This window comes from Sardina pilchardus, chromosome 10, assembly GCF_963854185.1.
Source record: "Sardina pilchardus chromosome 10, fSarPil1.1, whole genome shotgun sequence".
Lineage (NCBI taxonomy): Eukaryota > Metazoa > Chordata > Actinopteri > Clupeiformes > Clupeidae > Sardina > Sardina pilchardus.
The window spans coordinates 29,094,809-29,121,309 of record NC_085003.1 but is presented as its reverse complement, the minus strand read 5'-3'; the positions used below and the strand labels follow the sequence as shown (position 1 = coordinate 29,121,309).

Sequence of the window (26,501 nt, the reverse complement as noted above, 5' to 3'; positions counted from 1 at the left end):
CAGAGCGTATACCGCCACCTACTGACACCAAAAAAAAAAAAAAAAAATCATATGGGTAGGCTACTCTGTAGCCTCGAGCTGGGCTTGAACGCTATGTTCTTTCTTATCATTATTGTAATAAAGAATGCTTAATGGCAAAAAAAAAAAAAAAAAAAAAAAGCCTCGAGCTGGGCTTGGCCAGAGTTCCAGGGAAAGCAACTCTGAATGCTTCAGCATTAACCAAGATATTTTGGACAATTCCATGCTCCCAACTTCGTGGAACAGTTTTGGGATGTCCACTTCCTGTTCCAACATGACTGTGCACCAGTGCACAAAGCAAGGTCCATAAAGATATGGATGACAGAGTTTGGTGTGGATGAACTTGACTGGCCAGCACAAGATCCTGACCTCCTCAACCCAATATAACACATTTGGGATGAATTAAAGCAGAGAGCCAGTCTCCTCGTCCAACTTCACAAATGCGCTTAGCCTAAGGAAGAATGCTCAAAAATTCCCTTAAACACACTCCTAAACCTTGTGGAAAGCCTTCCCAGAAGAAGCTATTATAGCTGAAAAGGGTGAACCGACATCATATTAAACCCTTTGATGCATTTCGTCTATCAATGTTCTTATGGTTAGGTTTGTAGCCTATGTTTTAGCGTTGTTTTTGTTACCATTAGGCCATTGATTAAATTGACATATTTTATTATTGTTTTTTATTCCATAGTTTGTTATTATAATTGATTGAATTACTTTATTGTTTATCTACTATTCTCCTATATAGTTATTGTTTGTTTCATTGGATTGCTTATATTGACACTATTTATTGTTTAAGTAGCTATTCTCTTTAGTCATCACTATAGTATGCTAAATGTAATTATTGTGTTGTTTTCTTTGTATGTCGCTTTGGACAAAAGTGTCTGCTAAGCACCACCACCATAACCATAACCATAACCATATGGATTAAGAATAGGATGTAACTGAAGTTCATATGGGGGTCAATATTTATGCTTTTCACAGACCACCATCTGAATCTGACTCCTCACCACTAGGGGCAATATATAGAAGAATGCGTTCCTTTTAACCGGAAATCATATGGCAAGTGCATCTGTGGCTAAATGACAGGAATTGTTGTTTAGGTTGTTTACTGTATGCATATTGGGATCGTTATATTTTGTAATTTGTCACTGTAAATTGTTCGTCGCTGTACAGTATTATTCATGTAAGACGCATTTAATCCAAAAAGAAATCGCGCTAGTAGTTATTGAGTGCCTACGTTTGACTGAAGTCAAATGCCGTGTTGAGGCTAACAAGCCGAGCTAATAGTTAGCTATCCAGTTTGTGTTGACACCGTTCTGGCCCTGGCTGGGATTAGCCGGGGACCAGTGAAATCAATTGGCTAACGTTTATGTTTTGAATATCTGAGGATAAACGTTGCTTGACATACATTTTTAGCATTTAAACTGCGAAATATCAGCAAGGTAACCATGGCTGTCGTCAACGAAGGTGCGCTTAAGAAGATGCTAAAGGTGAGTAACGTTATCTGAAAGCATATCCAGTCAGCCAGCTCGTCATCCCAAGACAACCAGTCGACATAATTTATGTAAAATACAGTTTGGATTCTGATTATACTTGCATTGTCACGACACTATCTTCCTTGTAATTTGTGTCTAGTATATTTTACTTAGGGATACAAAACAAACCACCACCAAATGGACCCACTGACCATGTAACATTATGATAGGCAATGAGATAACAGGACACGTAACGTGACTATTCTCCAAACGCAATCATAAGCTAGTTAGAGAATTGGGAGAATTTTACGCAGTAAAGTTCAGTAAAATATTACAATGTTGAGACTAGGTAGATTTGCAGGGAGGAGGTGAACGGTAGTTGGCTTCCCAGAGTGTGAGCTTCAACGTTTTAGTTGAACTGAATACTCGGTACAGGGGTGTGTAAACATCCTGTGTTAAAATGAAAGAAGCTGGGATAGAATTTAGTCATCTGAATCTTTTGTCATGAATGTGAATGTCTGTCTTTACATTTACAGCAATACAAGTACAGGGACTTGACTGTCCGGGAAATAACCAATGTCATCTCGCAGTACAAGGACCTGAAGCCTGTGATGGATGCCTATGGTTTGTAAAAATAGTAATTTGATAGATATTCTCAAACATATACATAACTATGAGGAGACAATGACAGGTGGTGTCAGGAGAGCTTTATTGAGAACAGTGTATGATGAGCAATACAGGTGTGTCATTAGGTTTTATGGAGATGTGACTCAGAACCTCTTGATATGTTTGGTGAGCTATGGAGTGAGTCATTTCTCCTCATGAATACAAAATGTAACGTTAATTACAAGGTATTGATTTTCCTTTAGTCCCATGTTTCATTGTTTATGTTCAATTTTAGTACTATTCTAATGTTGTTAAAACCTCTGAGTACACACAAAGCAAGAAGTGATTCCCTCATCAACTTAGTTGGCTGTTTTGCAAACCAGATATTATTATTATCAAATTGATAGACTTTTCACTCCTCAGGTGAGGTAATGGATATTCTGTATTTTGTTGTTTTCAGTGTTTAACGATGGGTCCTCCAGAGATCTGATGAGCCTGACTGGAACAGTACCTGTCAGCTACAGAGGTAATAAATATCTCATAAACAGCACAATGCAATGTTGAATAAACTCAACTCCACACACAACTCAACTTGTGAGTTCCATCCGAGGAGCCACTGCCATTGTGCCCTTGAGCAAGGCTTGCTCCAGACAGACCCTGTAGTTAGTTCACTTCAAGTTGTTCTGGACAAGAGTGTCAACTACATGACAAACTAATGTGTGGGGGAAAAAAATAGTGTAAACGCAGTAAGAAGACTCCTTGTTTTATTTTCTCAGTGAGTGTTGGTGTTGTTGAATGTGCCTTTCCTCTCTCGTGTGCCCAGGTAACGTGTACAACATCCCTGTGTGCCTGTGGCTGCTGGACACGTACCCATACAACCCCCCCATCTGCTTTGTGAAGCCCACCAGTACCATGATGATCAAGACGGGCAAACACATCGATGCCAACGGCAAAATCTACCTGCCTTACCTGCATGAGTGGAAACATGTGAGGCGTCTCTCTCTTTAAGTTCTGGGTTGGGCAGTCAGTTCATGTGACGACCGTTTCTTATTTCCGAGCATAACTGGAAGTAATGTGGCCCGATTGGGTTGCTAGGCAACCTGAGTCAACTTGGTGAAAACAAAGAGCTGTCAAAGTCACTTGACATGCTCAACATTTCACAGTAGCATTCTAAATTATGTAAGGGATAATGTATTGTCCGTCGGTCATTATTGGAAAATAAGTCCAGACAGGGTGAGCGGGACCAACAACAAGTGTCTTGCTTCATTTTATCCCACTTATTATACGACTTCTTGCCATAACGAGTAAAACAGTTTCACACAATGGATCTTTTAAAAAGTGTTTTGTTACCATGTTGTGGCTTCCACTATAAAAACATAGTTCGCCACACAAATAGGAACTTGAACTTGGTAGTGAGTGGAACTCTGAAAAACCGTATAGTAGTGAATACACGCATCTTGATCGTTGTCAAGGCTTTACAGACATTTCTTTTCACCAAGTTTTGCAGAATATGATGTAACTCTGACCAAAACGAACTGTACACTTTCTGAAAGCTTCTGAAAACGGGAAATATTTAGAGCTTATTAACTGACCATGTAAGTTGACATCCTGGAAGGTTTATACACAGTTGGGTTTTATATGAACAGTGTGTTCTAATAACGTGTATGTGCGTCTGTGTGTCTGTTTGCTCTGACGGTCCTCCCCAGCCCCAGTCAGATTTGTACGGACTGATCCAAGTGATGATTGTGGTTTTCGGGGAGGAGCCCCCCGTCTTCTCCCGGCCCACCACCCAGCCCCCGTACCAGGCTTTCCAGGCCACGGGCCCACCTAACCGTAAGCACCAGTTCTCTCAGGACTAGACTCTTTTAAGGGCTGTTCACACCAAGAACGATAACGATAACTAAAACCATAACGATAAAAGCCTCCACACTGGTCAACGATAAGAAAAGTCTCTCCTTGTGTTAATGAATGTGATGGCTAGAATATTTTGGGTTCTGATTGGCTGTTAGATTTTATCGTTCTCCATATCGCTCTGAAAGTGATCAGCAATGATATCGTTCTTCATGTCGTTATCGTTATAGTTTATGTGTGAACGTTGTCATTCATATTAACGAGAGCGATATTTATTTATAGTTATCGTTATCGTTATCGTTCTTGGTATGAACGGCCCTTTACTGCCCGTTGGTGCTTGAGCTGGAAAACAGCAGCTTCAGAAAGTGAAAGTCCTACTATCACATATTTGTTCCAACCATTCACTAAACCACCTGGTTCCGACTCTTCAGCCAGGTAGATCAGCTAAAATAAGGAATTGAGCTGTGTTATGAGTAGAGGTACTGATAGAATCAATGCCTGGAACAACTTTTACTTTCTAAAGCTGTAGTTTTCCCATCCCAGCTGCTTGGTGAAACTCTGTTTGGTTTGGTGTGTAGAATGTGTCAGCTCTGTTTGCCTCCATATTAATGTTCTTCAGGTGACTCGGGCTAGGTCTTAAAGGAGCCATTCCTTAACACTTTGAGTGCCAAAAACGCAATATTGCATTTTTTGTTCCCATGCGTTGAGTGCCAAAAATGCCATGTTGCGTTTACAAAAGTACAAAAATAGACACTTTAACACCCCTTATGTGCGATTTTGGGAACTCTATGATGACTAGAGCTGAAATAGATAACGATCGAAAACTCATGAAAACTCACAATCTGGACACATTTTACCCTAGAACGCTTTTGATGGTTGTCGCTTTGGGTCGAATCAGTGGCGCATGCATGTCAAGTCAGAACCAGGCCATTTTTGTTGGTTTATCACTAGGTGGCAGTCTGGCCAGGTCTCGGTAGGTCACTTCCCAGAGACTTTACAGGCAAGACTTTAAAAAAACAGGGATTTTGATGAAATCTTGCCACTGCTTAGCTTGGGATTTCTCAGAGGCATATGTAAACAAATGGCATATTTACTTATTGTATATTATGATCTACTCCAATAACATTGTTTCCACAATAGTGATACAATGAAGTCCACAATATATGGTGCATGACTTTGTTCTTCTCTTGTGTCACAGTGGACATTTGAAAATGAGTTTGAGTCATCAATAATTTTACCACACCAAGATGTACTGTCATTGCATAAATGATGGTAGAAATAAATCATAGTATATCGCTAAATCAAATCGCAATATTCCCTTTCTATCAGAATAGAAGTGTCCATGTAAACGTGGCTAATGAAAACAGGCCTGCAGCATTTTGCCAACACCCATGCATACATCCATGTCTGCAGGGTGTGAAGTCTGCAGAGTCGGCACATTGCACCTGCCTCTTTACAGTGCTGGTCTGTGCCTGGCCTGCAGATGGCGCTCTCTGCTTGCATGTGTTGATAGATTATGTCTGTAACACCTCTCTCTCCTTCAGAGTCCTACATGCCGGGGATGCCAGCGGTGTCTCCCTATGGGCCAAATCCCAACCCAGGGTAAGTGCCCTGCAGCAGTTCTACACTTGACAGAATGTTTTTTGTAGTAAAACATAGACTCAGGCTGGATTCTTACACATGGATTAAGCCTAGTATTGGACTGAAAGAGTGACTTCAAGTGAGAGCTGTGTTGAAAAGGAGAATGACTAGGAACAGGCTTAATCCATGTAGAGGGAACCAGCCCAGTCCATAACGTTCACCATGGAAACACTAGCTCTCCGTTCCATTGTGTTAACTAAATAAATAAATGTAGATCTAAATGTATTTACGTAACTGTAACTGTAACTTGTTGTGGCAGAGGGTATCCTGGTTACCCGTATCCTGGTGGCACCTCCTATCCCTCTACAGCCGGCCCAGGCCACTATGGTGGTCAGACACCAGGACCTGCTGTGGGTGAGTAGCAACACAACCATCAGCTGCAAGGAATAACTCACTTCCCTATACAGTAATTTCCCGCATATAAGCCACATTGTGTATAAGCCGCAGGACAGTGTTTTATTCAAGTTAAAAGAAACAAAACCATATTAACACCATATTAACTGCCCCCCTGTATTAACCTCATAGCTGAAGAATTTGTGCAAAATCAATGTATAAGCCGTGGCTAATAGTCGGGAAATTACGGTATGAACAGGGTTTCCATGGGGTCTTAACAAGTAAAAAAAAAGTCTTTTTTTTTTCAAATATGGCCTTAAAAGTCTCAAATACATGAAAATATTATGCACTAGTCTTACATATGCTAAGGTGAGGAAGGCCTTAATCATGTCGATGTTCATTTAACACGACTTCAACTGTGGTCATTTTTATTTTTTTGCAGCTTAGACTGAAGTTGCTTTACACTGTAGCTCTTTCTCTCAGTGGTACAAATACATACATTGTATCACATTGTAATAAAGTCAAAAGATTTGTGAGGCATTTTTTAGCTTAAAGGTAACTTGTTGAAACCTGCAGATTCTTGAACTACTTACGGTACACCGTCTACAGTCATATTGACCTGAATAGCCTCCTTAAACTGTAACTAGAAGTTAAGATGAAGCACACGTTAGAGTAAGTGATAATAATAATGATAACGATAGCATATTTACAGTAGTCACTGTAACAAGAACAAAACCCCCTTTGTTCAGAACATTTAGTTCAAAGTGCCTTGCATAGCAGCGCATTCTGTTATAATAATGTACATAGGATAGGGCCGGTCATGTGACTGTGCCAGTACAGTGTCCCTTGCCCTTCACACCACAAGCTTCCTGGTCTGAACTTTAGACGACCCTGACCTCTGACCTTCCACTTGGGTCTGTACCTGTAGTCTCGTTGACTTCTGCGGGGCGCTGTCCCCCTCTGGAAAGGTCACAGCTGTAACCAGAGTTGGGGGCAGAAAAAGTCAAAGGGTGTGTACAGTCTCATTCGAAAGGGCTTGGGGCTCTATTCTTAGCCCATCAGAAGTTCGAGAGCAGAGTTGGATGGCTCATCTGAAAGGACCCTAGACAGAAGTTTATATTATATCATGCTTTGGGACATAAGGTTATCGCTGACCTGTTCTCGCCAGCTGCGCCTCTACTGGCTCACTCAACACTCTCACTGCTCTGGCACACCTCTGCTTCTCTCTCACACACTCTCTACTCTCCTCTACCCCAGACAGATTGTGTGAAAAGCTGTGGGAATCACTGGTATTTAATAGTTTGTGTTTTTATTGGGATTCATTGAATACCAAAGCAGTTCTGTTGATAAGGCGTAGGTCTAAGAGCAGACTTGTTTCTCCAAATGATGGCTAGTCAGCTCTTGACATACTGTCATCCCTTGGTGTTTTCCCATTGTAACTAGCTGGCATTTCCATAAGGATCATCACGGACAATGTGAAGAAATCATGAATGTGCTGGCGTATTATAGCCGTCTGTCACAGAGCAGGTTTCATTCATGGTCAGTGGTGCATGCATATCAATGGTCACTTATCTGTGCCCTGATAGAAGTGCTGTGTGTTTGTCTTTCTCAGGGCCGAACCGTGACGGCACCATCGGCGAGGACACCATCCGGGCGTCGCTGGTGTCGGCGGTGAGCGATAAGCTGCGCTGGCGGATGAAGGAGGAGATGGACCGTGCGCAGGCTGAGCTGGACGCCCTCAAGAGGACTGAGGAGGACCTGAAGAAGGGCCACCAGAAGCTTGAGGAAATGGTGTCTCGCCTGGACCAGGAAGTGGTGAGGGACTGTGTGTGTGTGTGTGTGTGTGTGTGTGTGTGTGTGTGTGTGTGTGTGTGTGTGTGTGTGTGTGTGTGTGTGTGTGTGTGTGTGTGTGTGTGTGTGTGTGTGTGTGTGTGTGTGTGTGTGTGTGTGTGTGTGTGTGTGTGTGTGTGTGTGTGTGTGTGTGTGTGTGTGTGTGTGTGTGTGTGTGTGTGTGTGTGTGTGTGTGTGTGTGTGTGTGTGTGTGTGTGTGACTATGCTGAAGATATGTTCTTGTTGAGAGTGTGTGTGTGTGTGTGTGACTATGCTGAAGATATGTTCTTGTTGAGATGGTATGCCTTCATGTAACATGTTACCCAAGTGACATGGGTCACAGAAGTCATGTAGCGCACTCTCAATCAGATACAGTGAACTCCAAAAGGAAAACATTTATTTATTTACAATACATTATCCATTCACAAAGAAAATTGATGTCATTAAAGTTTGAATATTTCCTATTTTTTTCATTTAAAGCATGTGTTCCAATACTTTTGGAGTTGACTGTATGATGCAACAGGAAAACCTCTGTCAATTCCAGTGTGTGACAACACACACCCCAACTGGTCAGAAAATATGGTTTGATAGCCCAGCCAGGAAGTGTGGAGTCATGGTTGCAAAGTAGAAGGCCACCGTGGGAAAATATTTATACAGCCCTTGCTATTGCTCATATTCTGGCCTTGAACTTGAACATTTGTGTAACTACTGACTGATATTTGTTGTTTTAGCTCATAATATCCGGATTGACTTCATTGTGTGTGTGTGTGTGTGTGTTCGTTTGTTTGTTTGTTTGTCCGTCCGTTTCAGGCCGAGGTTGACCGGAACATAGATCTTTTGAAGAGAAAGGACGAGGAGCTGAGCGAAGCTCTGGAGAAGATGGAGAACCAATCTGAGAACAATGACATTGACGACGTCATCATCCCCACAGCACCCCTCTACAAGCAGATCCTGAACCTCTACGCCGAGGAGAACGCCATCGAGGACACCATCTTCTACCTGGGAGAAGCGTTACGGCGCGGAGTCATCGACTTGGAAGTTTTCCTGAAGGTGAGCACCGTGTGTTCGCGTAATCTTTGGCTGTGTCTCAAACCGTCTACTTGTACACTTCAAATGCGTACTTTAAGTATATAGTGCAGATGTTGGGACAATACTAACCATCGAAAAGTGGGCGCAATGCAAGTAAGCGTGTACTGATGGAAGTATGCGGTTTGAAACTTATGAGCAGTCCCTTCATACCTGCTTTTCAGCTGTCCTCCTATGTTATGTGTCCACTCCATCCACTTATAGTATGGAGTCCTCACTATTCAGCCAGATATGGCATTTTATTTTAGTTTATTTTGAGTCTTGAGTCTCTTTTAATTCGTTTTTATTAGTTATTTATCTAGTAGTATGTGTACACTGCCTTTTCTTGCTTGCCCTAATATCTGATTTAATAGTCTTGGCTTATCAGACAGACACTCAGAGCCTCATCATGTACTGTCACTGACCATGAAAGCTTGGCATTTGGCACTCAACGTTCCTGCGTAGACTAAATGATGTGATGTTGTTGTATGCCCTGGTTGTTTGATATTGCTAATGACTTTGTCTCCTCCTGTTTTTCTGCAGCATGTGCGCCTGCTTTCCCGTAAGCAGTTCCAGTTGCGTGCACTGATGCAGAAGGCCCGCAAGACCGCGGGCCTGAGTGACCTCTATTGACCTCGCTGGCTGTGTCCCCTCTCTGGTCTACGCTGTTTTTTTTGTGTGTATGGGAAGGGGGGGGGGGGTGTTGCCCAGTGGCACTGTCCCTGTCCCTCTCTCTCTCTCTCTCTGTAGCTGTGGTCTGAAATCACCTATTCTGTTTGTTCTCTTTTGTTTTGTCTTTCCCTCTCATGTGACTAGCCAAGTGGGTTCGTCAGGACACACTATAGCTAAACAGCAACGACAACAACATGTTGTGGATTCCTCTCTTTTTGACGACACACTGGACAACTTCAAGGAATTAATGACTTTTCATGTGTTTGCTCTTCCGTGATTTAGAGCTTTTTTAATGCTATCACTTCCTCTTTGGACATGACTGAAAATTAGATGGGGTGTTTTCCAAAGTTAGCTGCTTTTTGGATTGCATTGTTCTCATTTGCGTGGTGGTCCTAACCAGCCAAATACCTTGTATTAGCTATGTATAATTACAAATATATATAATGATGTGACATTTTGAGATATTGCTTTTGGGCAAACTAGTCAGTACACTCCAGAACAGCAAGCTTAGTCTTCAGACAGACCGTAAGACTATAGACTGCTAAGTGAACCTTCATTTGTACCTAGATAGCTAGGTCCCAGATTTATCATGATGCAAGGGTGTCCAGTGAATTTCAGTGCTATGCATTTTCAATGCAGATAGCCTTAGCTCAGGTTTCAAAATCCTAAGGCAACTAAATATCTTCACCCCGCCCCCCCCGCCTGCTTGTCTGCGCCCACATTTTCTTTGAAGAAATTGGTGACTTTTATACTGTGTCGTTTAAAACTGAAAATGATGAAGAAAATGGTGAAGAGATTAACACCGGGTACAAAAATGTTAGTTGATCTATTTATATGGCAGGATAGTTTTTTTTTTTTTTTTTTTCCTTCATGCACTTTTGAATTACAAGGTTGTAGGACATTTTGTTGATGGGATTTGTTTCTGAGGGGATGTCCAGATATTGTTCAGATATTGTTTTGGAACATCTGTAGTAATAAATATCAGTGACACACAAACATCATGTTTGTATATCTTTACTACATGAAGCTACTAGCTATGTCTATGCCAAAATGGTGATGCTTTCATTATTATTTACATTATTATATATTATTTATATCAGCTTTAAAACCCTCAGAGTGTCTTTCTGACAGACATTACATCAGTGCCTTTATTTGCCGGTATTGGTGTTCACTTCTGTGTGCTTGGGAGTGAGTCCTGTTAGTTGACTGCATGTGTTTGTGTCAAAGGTTTTGTCTCTGTCATCAGTTCCACACACACATACACACACAAAAGAATCAGCCAGGAAAGCAGGAGCGGAAGTTGTTACGCTGGAAATTTATTTGGTGTCGGATTAAAACATGGCGGATCAAACCGGTCATAGATGCAGGAGAAGGATACTGACACACATGTTCTCCAGACAGACAGCCATCAAATACGCCAACATGGCCTTAAGTGTGCTATCAGTGCTACAGTATTCTATCCTGCAGACTAGTCTGAACGTCTTGTTTTCTCAAGCAAACAAAAGACAATTTCCAGCCAAACGCGTAAGGTACACAGATATACAAATTTCTACAGACAGCATGTACATTTTTTTTTCTATATTTAACACAGTGCATACTTGAAGTGAGCTCTAACAAAGTACCCCTGATGTGTGTTATGTAGTTTTTCCTGGTTGTTTCCTGTACTTGAACGATTTTGTATTTAAATTACAGCAACTGTCCAAGGCTTTTCAACAGCTCTGCTGTGAATACGATGGCTTTTGAAAAGTCAGACTATCATGTTAAGTCTTGTTATCAGTGCACTTGTGGTTAGTTTACAGTACATCTGTGTGTACTTCATTTCAAGCCATTGTAGAGTCGACGATGACGATGGTGGAGGCAGTAGGGAGTGTCTGCGTAGAGGTAACTGCTCTAATGTCTTAATGAGATGATCGCAGAGAACATTGGAGCGTTTCAGCCTTGGGGTCAAAATGGTACGGAATGATTGCTGAGCTCAAAGAAACAAACAGTAGGGAAGCCCACAGAGAAGCAATACTGGCTATTCTCCTCAACTCCTCAAGGCATCCCTTGTAACCCTTTCTAAACCACAGAGGCTGGAGTGTGAGGAAGACAAGATGCACCGACACACAGGTGATATACACACATACATACATGTATACATGCACACCGACAGTACAGTACAAAGGCCCTATGATTTGTTTGCGAAGACGGCAGAAACTACCTCCTCTGTAGCTAACGTGAGGAGGTTACGGTCTACCAGTCCAAGATGTTTTGAGATAAGGGAGGGAGGAAGTAAGGAAGGGAGGGAGGGAGGGAGGGAGGGAACAGAGTGTTGGATATGGATTGGTTACACCTGGGAGAATTAAAAGGGGGTGTAGGAAAGGCTGTAGGTAAGGGGATGGATGGGGACTGCTGAGATGGAATCTGGGTGGTAAAGGGGGACGGGGTGGGGGTTGATTGGAGGGGGCAGTGAATCAATGGGCGCGATTCCAGCTCAGAGCTGTGCATTTCAAAGAGTGAGCTCCTTCTGCACACCCCATAGGGTCTCGGCACTCTTGTGCAACTGCTCCTCCTCGCTCTTCTTCAGGGTCATGTGGATCACGTCTGTCAGGCCGCTGTTGCCCAACACGCTGGGGACGCTCAAGAAGACTTCGTCCTTCACACCGTGCATGCCCTGCCACAAGGAAGAGAGAGGGTTAAGGTAAGCTGCTACCTGGTTCTGTGTGGAACACAAAATCTACACTGATGACTTGATGATCACTGTTGACGCTTAGACGCTAAACTCCCTTGTTTTAATCACTATAACAGTTCAACAAAGGGCTGTGTTTCCTGTACATGGATTGAGCCGATAGTCCTAGACAGTAGAGCTTCAATTGTATGCTGAACTTGCCCAAAATGTCTATCTGCAACTAAGGGCTCTGACTGAAAGACCACCAGATAACTTGCGGAACAGAGAGGCAGTTGGAGACTCACCTTGACCAAGGTGGAGACCGGGTGCACCTTGTGGAGGTTCTTGAGGATTGATTCCACGAGGTCAGCCACTGACATGCCAATAGCCCAGGAAGTGTAGCCCTTCAGTTTAATGACGTCATAGGCACTGCAGAGGAGAAGAAACAGCACAGGATTGAGTTTGTTGCGTAGCTTTAGCTGTGGACTTCCTTCTCACCTAAGGGTTTTTTGTGCAAGATCATTTTTAAGCTAAGTCCCTGATGTAAGAGGTCATTACAATGGCTGAACTTGTTCCTTAGTGACCTATTTCATAAGCTTGATAGAATGTACCAGCGTGTGCTGGACACACAATACTTGGCACAGAGCCTTCCCTCCCTCCGCCTTTTCCTAATACTTTTGAACTAATCAAGTTGAGACAGGAGACTCAGCACTCCGGCCCCACCTCCCCCTCCATAGATATGAGAATTGCTTTATCAAGGACAAGATGCAGTGCTGTGCTAAACTAAACTAGATGTGAATCTGTGAATCATTAAACCCTTTAACCCCCAGTCCACATTTTAGTCGCAACCATTCATGGAACCAATCTCCTGCTTATGTGAAATATCATGTGAAGGATGATTCCTGCTGTTTTGCCCACCTGGCGACCACCATCTTGTGGACGTCACTCCACTTCTCCTTGTCCTTGTCTGTGCCCATGTCAGGGTTCAGGCCCTGGAGGGACACGCCTGCCACATTCACCCCACTCCACACAGGCACTGCAGGGGAGCAACAGGAGAGCGTTAGCCCATTTGCAACAAACACCTTGGCACACATACCCTTGCCCTCACCCTTTCGACCGTCATACCGTAAAATGATGCCCAGGTGTCATAAAACTGTTATAAATGAAGGCGGCCATCATGATAAGACAAGGTGTGACCGAGGTAAGTTGTGTGTAAAAAATGTCTCGCAAGGTTGGAGGAATGGAGGTGTGTAAGCGTACGATTGTGTTGAAAGAACACAAGTGTGTGAATGAACTACTGCGAGTGAGAAAGGACCGTGTTTAGTATGCAACAGTGTATGAGTGTGAGTGAATAAGCGATGAGTTTAGTGTGTCGAGTTTACTGTACAAGTAAGTTGGCAATGGGAAATTGCACTGCAACCAACAAAGTTGCTAACTTAGTTAGCTAACTATGGTTTTGGGAGACGCGCCCCTGGAAGCCTCTTGGTTAGGGTGACCTGACGTCCCCGGTTTCAGGGGGCAGTCCCCGTTTTTGGTTGCCCATCCCCAGGAAAATACAGAAAAACTACCTATGTCCCAGTTTTTTGAAGATAAAACTTGTATGTGTTTCAGTCAGATTGATCGTCACACTGAAAATGTCCTCGTTTTTTTTCCACATTTTTGGGATTATGTCCCCGGTTTTGGTCTCGGATATCTGGTCACCTTATTCTTGGTAGGCCTACTCACCGCTGGAGTCACCATGCTCTCCAATGACCCAGCCATGACAGCTGGTGGGGCTGATCTTCAGCTTCTCGGCCATCAGGTGACGGAAGCGGGCAGAGTCCAGGTTGGTGCCGCTGCCGATCACACGGTTCTTGGGCAGCCCACTCAGCTTCCAGGCCACGTAGGTCAGAATGTCCACTGCAAGATGGAGAGAGGGGAACAGCAGGCATCGCAGGTTACTATATGGATACCCGTAATTTCCCGACTATTAGCCGCGGCTTATACATTGATTTTGCAAAATTTCTTCTGCTATATGCGGTTAATTCAGGGGGGCAGTTAATATGGTGTTAATATGGTTTCGTTTCTTTTAACTTGCATAAAACACCGCCCTGCGGCTTATACACAATGCGGCTTATATGGGGGAAATTACTGTAGCTGATCTATCAAATTATACTAATAAAGGAGCTCAGCTGTGCACCAATGCATTAAAATGTGAAATTTATAGTAAACATCTGCGTTCCTCTTTCATTAGTACTGAGACTGTCCCTTTCCGTTGTCCGCAAAAGTGCAAAGGATTTACCCTTTTTGAACTATCACATTATGGCAGATAATGGATCATGATTAGAGTAGACAGCACAAAATAACTGTCTCTCTTTCTTGTTCCCACACTCTTTCTTTCTTTCTCAATCTCTCCCCCTCTCTCTCTCTCTCTTGACGCATGCGGACATTTGTTGTCACTCACCGGGGTTGGAGACGACCAGCATGATGCAGTTGGGGCTGTACTTGACGATGTTGGGGATGATGAACTTGAAGATGTTGACGTTCCTCTGCACCAGGTTCAGACGGCTCTCGCCCTCCTGCTGACGAGCTCCCGCGGTGACCACCACCACCTTGGAGTTGGCTGTCACACTGTAGTCTGTGGCCCAGATCACACACACACACACACATATATTAACACAAGTACATAACAACACACTACCTCTTGCCTACTGTTGATTTGTGTTATGTTTGAAGTGTGATTTCTGTTTATGGTTGTGGAGTTATGCCACGGAGGAATTGAAATAAGAACGCAAGTGTATTTACTGTATATTGTTGTTTATTATTGCTATTCTCCTGTAGTACCACCTACCAACTTTTAAATTGTTTACTGTTAATGTAACTATTGTATTGTTGTTATATTGATGGCGCTTTGGACAAAAGTGTCTACTAAATACCATAACCATAACTATAACCATACACACACACACACACACACACACACACACACACACATTAGCAGAGTTTAATATCTCACCTTTGTCTCCCACAATCCTGTGTGTCTTCAGGAAGAGGGCTCCGTGCTGCAGGTCCATGACCTCACCCTTCAGCTTGTCCTCCATCACGTCCACCAGGGCCAGCTCATCGCACAGGTCCTGTTCGCCAGCAGGGGAACACAGTCACTTTCACTGAGAGGTCAGAGTGGGGGGGGCGCTTCACCTCAAAACCCACTAAACTTTAAAGCCAGGACAACCCCCCCGCCCCACCCCCCCTCCCTGTTTGGACAGCCAGGATTTTCCTGAAACCACTGTTTAAAGAAAAAAAAGGTCTAGCGTCAAGCCAAATGGCTTTGCCTGTCTCAGAGGCCTATTTTGTGATGTCTTTGTGTGCCTTGTGACATAAAGGACTCGGTGATTGTGCCCTGAAATTCCTGGGTCAGCTAAGTCCACAGGATTTCCACAAGGGGCCTTGTACAGCGTTCGGCAGATTCCTCTGCAGCCACGCATCAATGAGCGGCTTTCACGAGCTTCAGGAGCAGGTAGAGCCGACAACGCCAGCGGCGAGTTACGCTACTTTGAAGGTGTTTTTTCACAACTACTGTAGCTCTTGGGTCCGAGCCACGTTGTCTGTTGGCTGGTCAAAGACCAAATATCTCTCTTGTAATTCTCTTCCTATTCATGCCTGTCCAACTCCATCCATTAACTTCAAAGATTATGAAACATGATTGAGATACAGTGATTATTCTGTTTAAGAATTATGCCCTTGTCTTGTCTTGAGTTTAAAATCCAGTACATCACTTTACTTTACAGTGGTAACTGCACTCCATTTTATTCTTTGTTTTTCAATTGTTTTTGACAGCTTCTGACATGACAATGAACTCATTCTGAGGCCTCTACTTCCAGCAGGATGAATTACCTCCTGCATCTTTCCACCTTGCTTTGGACAGGCCTCACCACACATGCTGCCATAACCAGGGAGGTAACCAATACATTAAAAAAAAAAAATCTGTGAATAGATGACTTTATTTGCGTGCAAATTTGCCTGTAATGACTTGTAAAGGCATAACACCAAGTCAGCCCTTACAACTATTCTGACTCCCGAGTAAACCACCTCTCTGCCAAGGGTCTCACCTTCAGGAGGATGCTGACGGCGGAGGCCATGCCCACCATGCCAACACCCACCACGGTCACCTTCATCCTGGAGCCGGTGGGCTCACCCTCCATAACATGCTGGATCAGCTTCTCCTTGGTAGACATATTCTGTCAGAGAGAGAGAGAGAGAGAGAGCTAATACTTGCTGCAGCCAGTATGCATGACACCATCCCTTAAAGGTGAAAACCAGCTATCTGGTAACACCATTTTACACCACATGTGGTGCTGAATTAAATACAATACCTCTGGTTAGAGCCATTATATATATATATATATATATATATATATATATGGCTATGTACAATACAAGTCAATGGAAGAGTGCTCTGTGGCTGTGTTCAAGACAACCAGAAACCTACAGGACAGGTTTAACCACCAAATCACTACTCATAACTGTGATGAGGAATGACAAATGACAGTAATGTCTTCTCATTGTTGGCTAAATGTATAGGTTCCAGTAATGATTCAGATATAATAATGTGCAAGTTCCACAAGCTCTATCTTCCTGTTTTTTTTTTTAACAGACAGGAAGGAAGCCTGATTGCATCATATCAGTGTAACACAGCCGTGGAAATGCCGTGGTAAGTGAGTTCTTTTTCCCACATGTATGGATGCAAAAGTATGTGTTCACTAAAACACACCGTGTCCAAGGCAAGCTGGCCCTCATACAACATCTGCTCCAGGCTCAGTTAAGGTTCATTATAGGGATGGCACTATTTTTACTTCCTCCTCGAGTGCGGTCACTCAGAAAAGGTTAAGTGGCAGAGATACTATTTACATCTCGACAGTCTCCCTGAGGATTGTGTGGACACAGGCACGTAGTTGAGTGGGCCTTAGGATTAATTATGTGTAATTCCCCATAGGAACAGCCTCCCTAAGCCCTCTGGCCATGCATGACAACGTATAGCTTTTTAGGTTACACTTCACTGGGTCACCTCTCAGAAGATCTTCCTTACCATTATTCAGACAACCAAATGCAGGGCCATTCGGACTGACGGCATCCTCTTTGCATTAACTTGCCCAATTACCTCTCTGCCAATCCCTTACACAGAGACATTAATGTAGATATACTGTTGCATGACTCACCCTTGCTTCAGACATTGAGTGTTCATTTCATAAAAGACATTTCATCTTTGTCTTTTATCTATTTATCTATTTATTAGAAAAATAGTTTGGAAATGGTGGCAGTGTTTCGTCAATTCATGATTATTAAAATCACATAATCTTAGTTAAATTAAACTAATTAAAATCACATAAGCATAGTCTTTGGTTAGAATATTACTGTATGTCAGAATGACCAAAGCGGCTATCAAGCTTGCATACATTTGTAGGAAGCATGAACTACAAATACCAAGATACACTGCAGTATGAAGACTACACAAGAACATCACGTACGCCAGACTACTCCCTCCGTACCTTGGCTGCAGAGACCGACGCTTTGACATTTGTACCGACAACGACTAGCCTATAGGCTCTAGTTTTATTACGACTGTAGTGAGTAGGCTATTACAACGAGAGGCCAAACATTTCGTAAATTCTTTCTTGGACCGAACATTTTAATGTTGTCCGTAGGCTAGAGCCTTTAATCATGCGAGGGATGCAACAGGAAATCAGGAGTAAACAATCGCATCCTTTTGACATTACACAAGGAATCCAACATGTTCCAACATTACAGCTTTAGCACTGCAACTCAGAAAAGTAATTCTGAAAATTAACTAAAACGAGTAAGAAAACCAGCACGCGAGGAAAACACCAACAGGTTCCAGAGTGTGAGGTAGAGTTATAGTGTTGCCCAGCCTTCCCGACATCGTGGACATTTGAATTAGTACCACCGTATCACATAACGCCATTTACCTTTACAACTATGTAAGCTATATGGAAACACACCATATGATAACTGCCATTGCAACAGAATGACGCCACCCACCTAACCAAGTCTCTTCCGCATCTAAGATTACGCAATAATTAGAAACTGACGGACCGACTATTTTAATGCAACTACTATGTCATTTTATGGCAATTATGATTTCTAAAATATGTTTTTAATATAGCAACAGACCTATTGCAGGACATGAAAAGTGTGTAAGGATGCGCATCAGCAACAGTCAAAGCAATGGGCACGCTGAGAGCATCACGTAGGCAACACGACTCTTCCTAGTGGGTATCATTAATCTATCTGGTGTTCCCATATTGAATGAACGCACTGCCATAGCCAGAAATACATCAAATCTCACACTTTTTTCTTTCTTTTTTTGAATGAGTGACTTCCACTCTAGATTACACACAGCAACCTGTTACTGCCAAAGTTGGACATTATTAGGTTCGATCAAATATTATTATTAAGTCTATACTTTTACACTGTAGCGCATATGCAAATTCTCCTCACCTCACAATAGCGTTGGACTTGAAGTGGGAAAGGTACACAGATAGTGCAAATGGAATGTCGTCTACACGGATCCTCCGCGTGTGGCTGTGTAGAATAGGCTGCTGCGGCAGTGGCAAGCGGGCGGGGTTGGTCGTTATTTAAACGGCGCACGGACTGACGGACGCGCGAGGATGGCCGTGTGGGCGTGGCACTGTGAATCTCGTGTTCAGTGTCACGTCCATCCGTGGCTCAACAGTGCGTCACGACTCACGGTGAACAGAGGCGGATGCGCTCTTCACGTTCAGTGAGAAGGTATCACTGCCCCTGACTCATTGGGAAAGAACAAGTCATTTCCATCCTTGTGGCATACTACTGCCGCGATGGCATGCAGTGAAGATTGAATCATAATCTATCTGATTTACTAGTACATGATTTACCCATGATTTTCTTGCATGCACGCGTTTTCAACGCGGCTCGTAGCCGCGCCTGAGACGTGCGTGTCACGCAGTCATTGTGCAACCTCTACCCTGTTAACATGGGAGCCGTAAATGAAAACGGCGCTGTCACGCAGCTGCCACGCTCACGCCACGCCGGCAGTCTGCTGCCGGTTTGACCCAAAGCTACCGATGCCCGCTGTAAAGTTATGTGGCTCTTTGTTTCACTCACTTCACAGAATAAAATGACCATCATAAGCTGGTGGCCAAAGTAGCTAAACCATCAAATGCCATGAAAAACATTGTTTTTTTTCAGCAGGGAACTCCATATTCCTTTTCATTTAACATGTTCAGATGAACCACAATCGCAGGTTAATCTAAATGCCTGGTAGATCATCCCTCTAGCTTTCATGGCAATTTACATTTTATAGGTTTTTTTTTTTTTAATTATTATTATTAATTCTTATTTCCCCCAGACAAATAAATACAATAAAATAAATACATATTTATATGGGGCTTTTATGCCTATATTGAGACAGGACAATAGAGAGATTGACAGAAACCCAGCGGGAGAGAGATGAAACTGAGTATTGTATGGGTTACTGTCACCAGTTGTGCCACAGCGCCACCCGCAGACCAATTTGTATATCAAAATAACTATTGGCATTAGAGATGTAGTGAAGAATGGGGTAAGTTGAGCCATGTTTAAACTTAAGGCAAGGAAACTAAAACCAAGGAAATATGAGACAGCCAGGGATAAAACTAAGCACAAGGATGTATCATTAGGTGAAACCTTCATAATGTGCCTGGCTCAAATAGACAAAATCATATGTGATCCCCCAAAAAGCTTTCTTGGCTCAACTTGCTCCACAATAGTTAGTGAGTCATCTGAGCTCAAACCTTTTTTCTCAGTCAGTTTGGTGCATTTCTTGAATCACCATTAACATTTGCACAACAGTTAGTGCATCTCTCAATTAGAGCAAACTGTACCTCCTAGTGGATTACCTGCAGAAGTGCGACTGACAGACTGTCAACGTCTTTCTATACATCCTGATGTTCCTGTCCGCCAGGTTACATGTATAAATACTAGACTCTAGCATATAAATATATGTAACCTGAAAGACCGGAACATTGGGATGTACAGACAGTTGTACAGTGGTGCATATCTCTAACACCCTCCTAAACCTTGTGGAAAGTCTTCCCAGAAGAGTTGAAGCTATTATAGCTGCAAAGGGTGGACCAAACGTCATAATAAACCCTATGGATTAAGAATTGGATGTCACTGAAGTTCATATGCGAGTCAAGGCAGGTGAGCGAATACTTTTGGCAATATAGTGTATTTTCTAATGAACAATGCACAAGGCAGCACTATTTTCAAAACTACAAGTTACACATTATTGTGAGTGGAAGTAGCCTGACTACCGGACCAGCTCAGTCTTTTGAGATTGAACATTAGTCTGCAGAGTCTGAGCTGTATTTCTACTGCATGATCAATGGGCATAGTTCAAATGACTGTACGCTTGGATAGTCCTTCAACCAATCAGACCAACGAGCTGAGTGTGCCAGGTGGATAAGCCAGTTTGTGATTGGTGCCCGCAAATTTGTAACAGAAGCAGGAGACATAAATGTGCAGGTTTCCGGCCTGAGCTGCTGGGTGAAATCTAATCGGCGGCAGATCAGGCTGGGTTTACCCAGTCTAGTGTGGAGGGGGTTGATTGCAAGACAGTTTCAAAGTTTTCTTTTTTTCTATTGACAGACATTGTGACAGTGTGGAGAAAACAAAGGCTTTTACAGCAATGTGCAAATGAAAAATGACCAAGTTCAACACATTTGCATGACACGAGCAATGAAATAAGGCCAATTTGTTTTAGGGGTATATTCAGCAGGGAACCAGTATAGTGCATTTTGACCAACATGATATTAGCAATTGAAAAACATAATAATAAAAACAGCAGACATTTTGTAAAAATCAGTTGCATGAATGTACTAAGCATTGCTATTTGTTCAAGATGAGAAGCTACTTTAATGATGTGCAAATAAGATGATATGGAGTTTGTATAAACAATTTTGAGAATTTCAATTCTGGTCTAAGAAATGCACCCAAGCAACTGAAAAATTGACTATAAATATTAGTCATATCATTTTAAGAAATAATCATCAGTAACGTGTAAGGTGTTCATGAAACGTTACAGCTCATTTGTTTACATTTATGAAACCTCCAATTCAACGTAATTCAAAGGCACTGGCTCACTTGCCCACAGCCATCATGTTAGGGAAAGTAGGCTACTCAGTTCAGATGCAATACTGTTTCTAATGCACTCACATGTTCTTACACACTGCCAGATCACCAACATTATATGAAAAGGAGATAACCAACACATTTTGTTGTGAGACTGACCTGATACACCAAGAAAATACTTTAATTGGCAAAATGGGTTTTTTTTTGTGCATGTGGAGAAATGTGTTACATTACCACACAGTTCTTCCCTCTGTAGTAAGACAAAACTCTAGTGAGTAAATTAAATGTAGGTTATGCGAAAAAAATGTGAATGGTCTCTAGGAAACTTTATCCTATATTTAAGCAATATAGCACGAGTGGGAGTGGGTTGTTGCTGGATATTCCTGTGTTGTCCGGCCGTAGCCACAAGGCTAGGATGCAACGTGACAGTTTGTTTAAAACTTCATATTGTATATTCATATTGTATCGCGGAGTGATTTATTTTTAGCTGTGAAAAGTCTGAGTTGATTATCGTGGGATATTTCAACTCATGGAACGTCTCTCGGCCAATCAGAAACAAATAAACAGCTGTTATGGCTCACCCTCACTCTCACTCTCATAAAACATCCCTATGGACTTCTCATGTACATTCAGCATCATAGACTGACCTACCTTTGCAAGTTCTGTGGCTCCCAACATGACAGGCCGATGCTTCCCCAATAATAATCCCTGAGTCACCATAGACCTGATTGGTCGGTTGACCATGAAGAGGAGAACCTTCAGGGATGGGCAGAGAGAATTATTCAGGAGTGTGCAGCTTGAGTTGAAAGCAAAGCTGAGGAAGAGTAAGGACACATACGGAAGAAATCCATCCTTTCATCCACCCATCCATCAAACTTACTTTTTGAGTGACTGGAGAGAACAACATTCTTGCTGCTTTGTAAAACTGTCAGATCTGAATATATGGACTTAGTTCTTTATATACCTTCACACCACCAACTGGGTGTGTTCCAATCTGATAACATGCTTCTGTTAGTGAAGGAACCTCCAACTTCAGCTAATCATTACTTGAATAGAAGACTTCACACTCTGTCTAATGAACTTTCCACGACACATGTAATCATTATACTTGAGGGAGAATAAGCCTCTCTTGAGCCATCCCTATGTGAAAGTTGTACAATTCCATGAAATTCTGAAACACCAATTGAAAAAAGCAAATGTCCAAATTGGCCTTTATTTCTGATAAATGATGCCCTGCATCTGCCTCGACACCCTTAAAAATCCTTCATTTCTGCTCAGTTTCAACACTCTCTGGTGGAATTTCACCAAATTAAGAATCTAGCAACACCCTGGATACTGTCCCATAGCAACATCCTGGATGCCAACCTTGCAAAATCCTGGATACCCAGTGTGATAAAAATTGTAGCCTGACAAATTTGAATTAGCTCTGCAGGTCTGTCTGGAAAGGACCAGAGGTGCAGCAAACATATCTTTCTTGTAAAGAAAGTTTTTTTAAAATGCAGAATTGATTCAATTCCAAGGAAAAATAAACATTCCTGGGTTTTCATGATCAGGACACAGGTGTCAATGGGATTCTTGTCCAGACAGACCTGCAGGGAACATTAAAAATTTCAGAAAAATGTCTGGGTTCACTCAGTCTATGGAAATTGATGAAAAGGAGGATTGATACATCATGTTCCAAACTGGCCTCGGAGGTCATGATCCAGACTTGCTAATGGGTCAGAGTTGTGATTCATCTAATTATTGTATGCACAATTTGCATAAATATGAAGCCTGGAGATCAAACCAATGGCCTTCCTCCAGCTCAAGCTGAGTCCAAAATCACTGAAATCCCAGGAACCAATCACAACCACTTATTTGACGGACTTTATACAATGACAGGTAGTTGACAACACTTTTTCTTTGAAAAAGATTAAATGAACTTCTTAGAAACATAAAGCGAACATAGCAGTTCATGGCGATTCCTAATTGAGTGTCAGCCAGACTGATAAAGATGTGTCGTGCAGGCCTAAATATGAGGACATGCCCTCTAAAAAAGTGACATGATCAAAGAGTTTTCATTACCTCCGAAGATAAACACAGGTGTAAAAAGACAAAACAAACAGTTAGGACATATTATCTGCCATTTTATCTGATAAACATGATAAAAAAAGATCAAAGCTCAGTCTGTCTGATGACCAGCTGTTAAAAAGGATAGATAGAGAATGCTACATGCTGCATATCAAAACATCTACAATTTTATTTACTAGCATATCGGTCACACATTTATGATCAATTTGCTTACAGTCAGACACAGCTATTAACTTCAAACAGAATAGATGGAGTGCACACTTACTTGACCTATATTTGTAAGGGCATAGTCCATGTTTTTCATCCATGGTTGAAATTATTTTCTGTAATTAATTAATAATTAATTAGGAACACAGGTGCAACTTCAGCACTGTATGAAATGCTAGTGCTAAAGTCTAAAGTTTAAGCCAGGGTGTCATGGTAAAATAATTACTGAAACATAGTATTTCTCTTATCTCTATGTGTTTACAAATCCACACTGGTTGTGATTATTATATGCCATTTTATATAATTAAATAGATATTGTACAACCAGAGGGTCCCAAGACAGTCACTCAATGCCTAAAATTAAAGTTACATTCTCTTCTATATGGCATACCCTATTGTTCATATTTAGTCTTTAATTACGGCTTTAATTAAAAGGAAACATATCTCAACCTACATATTGGCAGAGTTGCATGGTCTATGAACTTAGGGCTGAGCAATAGTGCCCCCTTGCTGAAGAAGTAGTTTATGAATCTATGATGTTACTCCGCCACCTGGTGGCCTGCAATAATCCTGCACTTCACGTTGTAGTTTCCCCTCTTCAGAGATTGCTGTAGAAGAGCTACAGCTCCCATTCACTGTTGTAGTGGAAGGACAAAAAGATCTTAAACTTATAACTTGATATTGTTTGTCTATTCATACAGCTAGAGGAGCACTCTTCTTTATTTGAGGCAAAACAACATTATTTTCGTTAAACACCTTCTTTTTTTAGTTAAAGCTTAGTGGCTCAAATACTTCAAAGGCTTTCTTTGCACTCTGTCATAAGAAGGTAGAGTTAGTCATTTGTCTCTTAGACTGTGCACTAATATTTGATTTGGCTTGGCTTTGATGGGATTAAAGATGTAAGTTTTTTTTTTGATTGGGTATAAACCTCTTAATTATGACCTCATCACCAGGGATAATTTACTTATCTATCTATTTATTTATTCATTTGTCTATTTATTTATTTGTTTGTGTCTTGGCAAACCTAATTTGAAATGGCTTAAAATGTCCTGTGTTACCTGTGGCAAATGTCACATATCTTAGTCTAATTTATACAATAATCACAATTGTTCAGTGGAATGGATGAAAAACAACCAACCAAGCTTAAATGAGAAGCCTTCAAGAGACTCCTCTTTCATTAGATGTTCTGAAAGTGCTTATAGGCTGCTGTCGAGAAAACATCCTTTAAGCAGCCAAGTGAGCTTTTGAACATTGCCCCCTTGGCAGCTAGTTAAACGCAGCGCTGTCACCCAGGAGCTGCATATCTAATTACTGTAATCAATTTCAGCATGAAGACTACATGGGGAAGTGAGGGAAAACACACTGGGTGCCATAGACCTCTCGTTAGTGTGCATTCATCTCACACTGATAGATGAATGCATTTGACTGATAAATGGGAGTCTATTACACGTGTATGTGTTTAGCCGTACATCACGTTGAGTGGTTTAAGTTAAGTTACTAATGGAACAGCTGTATCGTGAACCTTCTGGCCGGGAGCAGCGCTGTCTGTAGGGAGGTGACAGGGAAATCTTTATTCTCTCTCATCAGTAGGATACTCACGCACTCTCTGGCTCATGTCTCAACAGGAAAACTACACAGAGAAGTCAGAGAGAATCCTTTCTGCATATGTACACTCAAGAACTCAGATGGTCTGGTGAAACTGTGCTACTCCAATACTTAACATGAAATGAACAAGCACTGTTTAAACGAAAGTATAGACTGAGTAAGACAACCTTTGTTCTAACACAATATCAATATTCTCACTCAACACTGAACATTTACCATCTGCCATCACAGCCATACTGCATACTAATTGAGTATTGAAGTGTCCCATGAACATGTTTTGCTCATTCAACTTACAGTAATAAATGCTCTTCTACATTCATCTCAACACTCTCCCCAATCAGATCTAATATTTAAAAATCCCCAAATGTTATATTGCATGTAGAAATACTTTCTGTGTTTCTATTACCATATATGGTTAAATCAAAACGGTCTTAGTGAAGGAAAAAAGTGTGTGGAATAACTGTTTTGCTTGTTGATAGACATGAGATTAGATTGGCTTTTCACAACATAGACCAGAATGTGAAAGTTACTGATAAGGCAGCTTAATTTCTCCACACTGGTTGCTTTAAAAGGTGCAGATAAGCAAAGCCAATCACATTGATAAGGAGCACACAGAAAAATAAAAGAGAGAGAGAGAGAGAGCCGTATTCGCAGGTTATCTGCTGTGGAGCCCAACTAATAATAATGAAAAAACAGGCCCCAGTGGCGCAGCATTAGCAGTGTTAAACACAGTAATAATAGCCTAATCAAAGCCAATTACACTCCAGAGGACTGGAGTACAAGTCATGCCATGCTAGGTTAGTCTGTGCATGACGTGTGTGCGTGCGTGTGTATGTGAGTGTATGTGTGTGCGTGCATATGTGCGTGTGCATGTGGGCGTGCATATGTGCATGTGCGTGCGTGCGTGCGTGCGTGCGTGCGTGCGTGCGTGCGTGCGTGCGTATGTGCGTGCATGCGTGCGTGTGTGTGTCTGTGTCTGGAGGGAGGTCTGTGTTTCGCCTCTAGCCACAGGGACACCCTCCTCCCAACCGCCCAACCTATTCTTATTCCCTTATTGGGGCCCCCCCCCTCTAATCAACTGTGCAATCAGCAGCCCTCTCCCCAGCGCTAATCAGATGCTAATCGCAACACAGGGAGTGAGTGAGTGACGACTCATAGGCTGGCAGACAGGTTGGCAGGCAAGTGGCAATGTAAGAGTGGGAGTGGGGGGTGGGTAAGTGATAAAGTGTGTTATTGACTCACCTGCTCCTGTGTGAAGCCTCTGGCTAGCTCTTGCCTGGTCCTTGTTCAGGTGTTGGATTGTGGTTGGTGGGTGGGTGGGTGGCGGGTAAGGGA

At 42.3% G+C, this 26,501-nt stretch overlaps 2 protein-coding genes across 3 annotated transcripts; one reads left to right on the top strand and one right to left on the bottom strand.

Moving 5' to 3' along the window:
• Window positions 1-1,079: 1,079 nt before the first annotated feature.
• Window positions 1,080-10,487, top strand: tsg101a (tumor susceptibility 101a). Its single transcript, XM_062547515.1, has 10 exons — window positions 1,080-1,508; window positions 2,030-2,117; window positions 2,560-2,625; window positions 2,923-3,086; window positions 3,806-3,932; window positions 5,495-5,552; window positions 5,851-5,945; window positions 7,537-7,739; window positions 8,565-8,804; window positions 9,363-10,487. Exons 1-10 carry the CDS (start codon window positions 1,467-1,469, stop codon window positions 9,450-9,452), a joined length of 1,173 nt encoding a protein of 390 aa, XP_062403499.1. The 5' UTR covers window positions 1,080-1,466; the 3' UTR covers window positions 9,453-10,487.
• A 299-nt stretch (window positions 10,488-10,786) lies between these two features.
• On the bottom strand, window positions 10,787-22,207 carry ldha (lactate dehydrogenase A4). 2 transcript variants are annotated; one of them, XM_062547512.1, is made up of 9 exons: window positions 22,166-22,207; window positions 21,937-22,041; window positions 16,227-16,355; window positions 15,134-15,251; window positions 14,582-14,755; window positions 13,864-14,037; window positions 13,057-13,174; window positions 12,444-12,567; window positions 10,787-12,144 (listed from the first exon to the last, which is right to left on the bottom strand). In XM_062547512.1, exons 1-9 carry the CDS (start codon window positions 22,190-22,192, stop codon window positions 11,980-11,982), a joined length of 1,134 nt encoding a protein of 377 aa, XP_062403496.1. In that variant the 5' UTR covers window positions 22,193-22,207; the 3' UTR covers window positions 10,787-11,979. The 2 variants fall into 2 exon arrangements, with proteins under 2 accessions (XP_062403496.1, XP_062403497.1); XM_062547513.1 differs by lacking the exons at window positions 21,937-22,041; window positions 22,166-22,207 and adding an exon at window positions 18,634-18,784.
• Window positions 22,208-26,501: the final 4,294 nt, after the last annotated feature.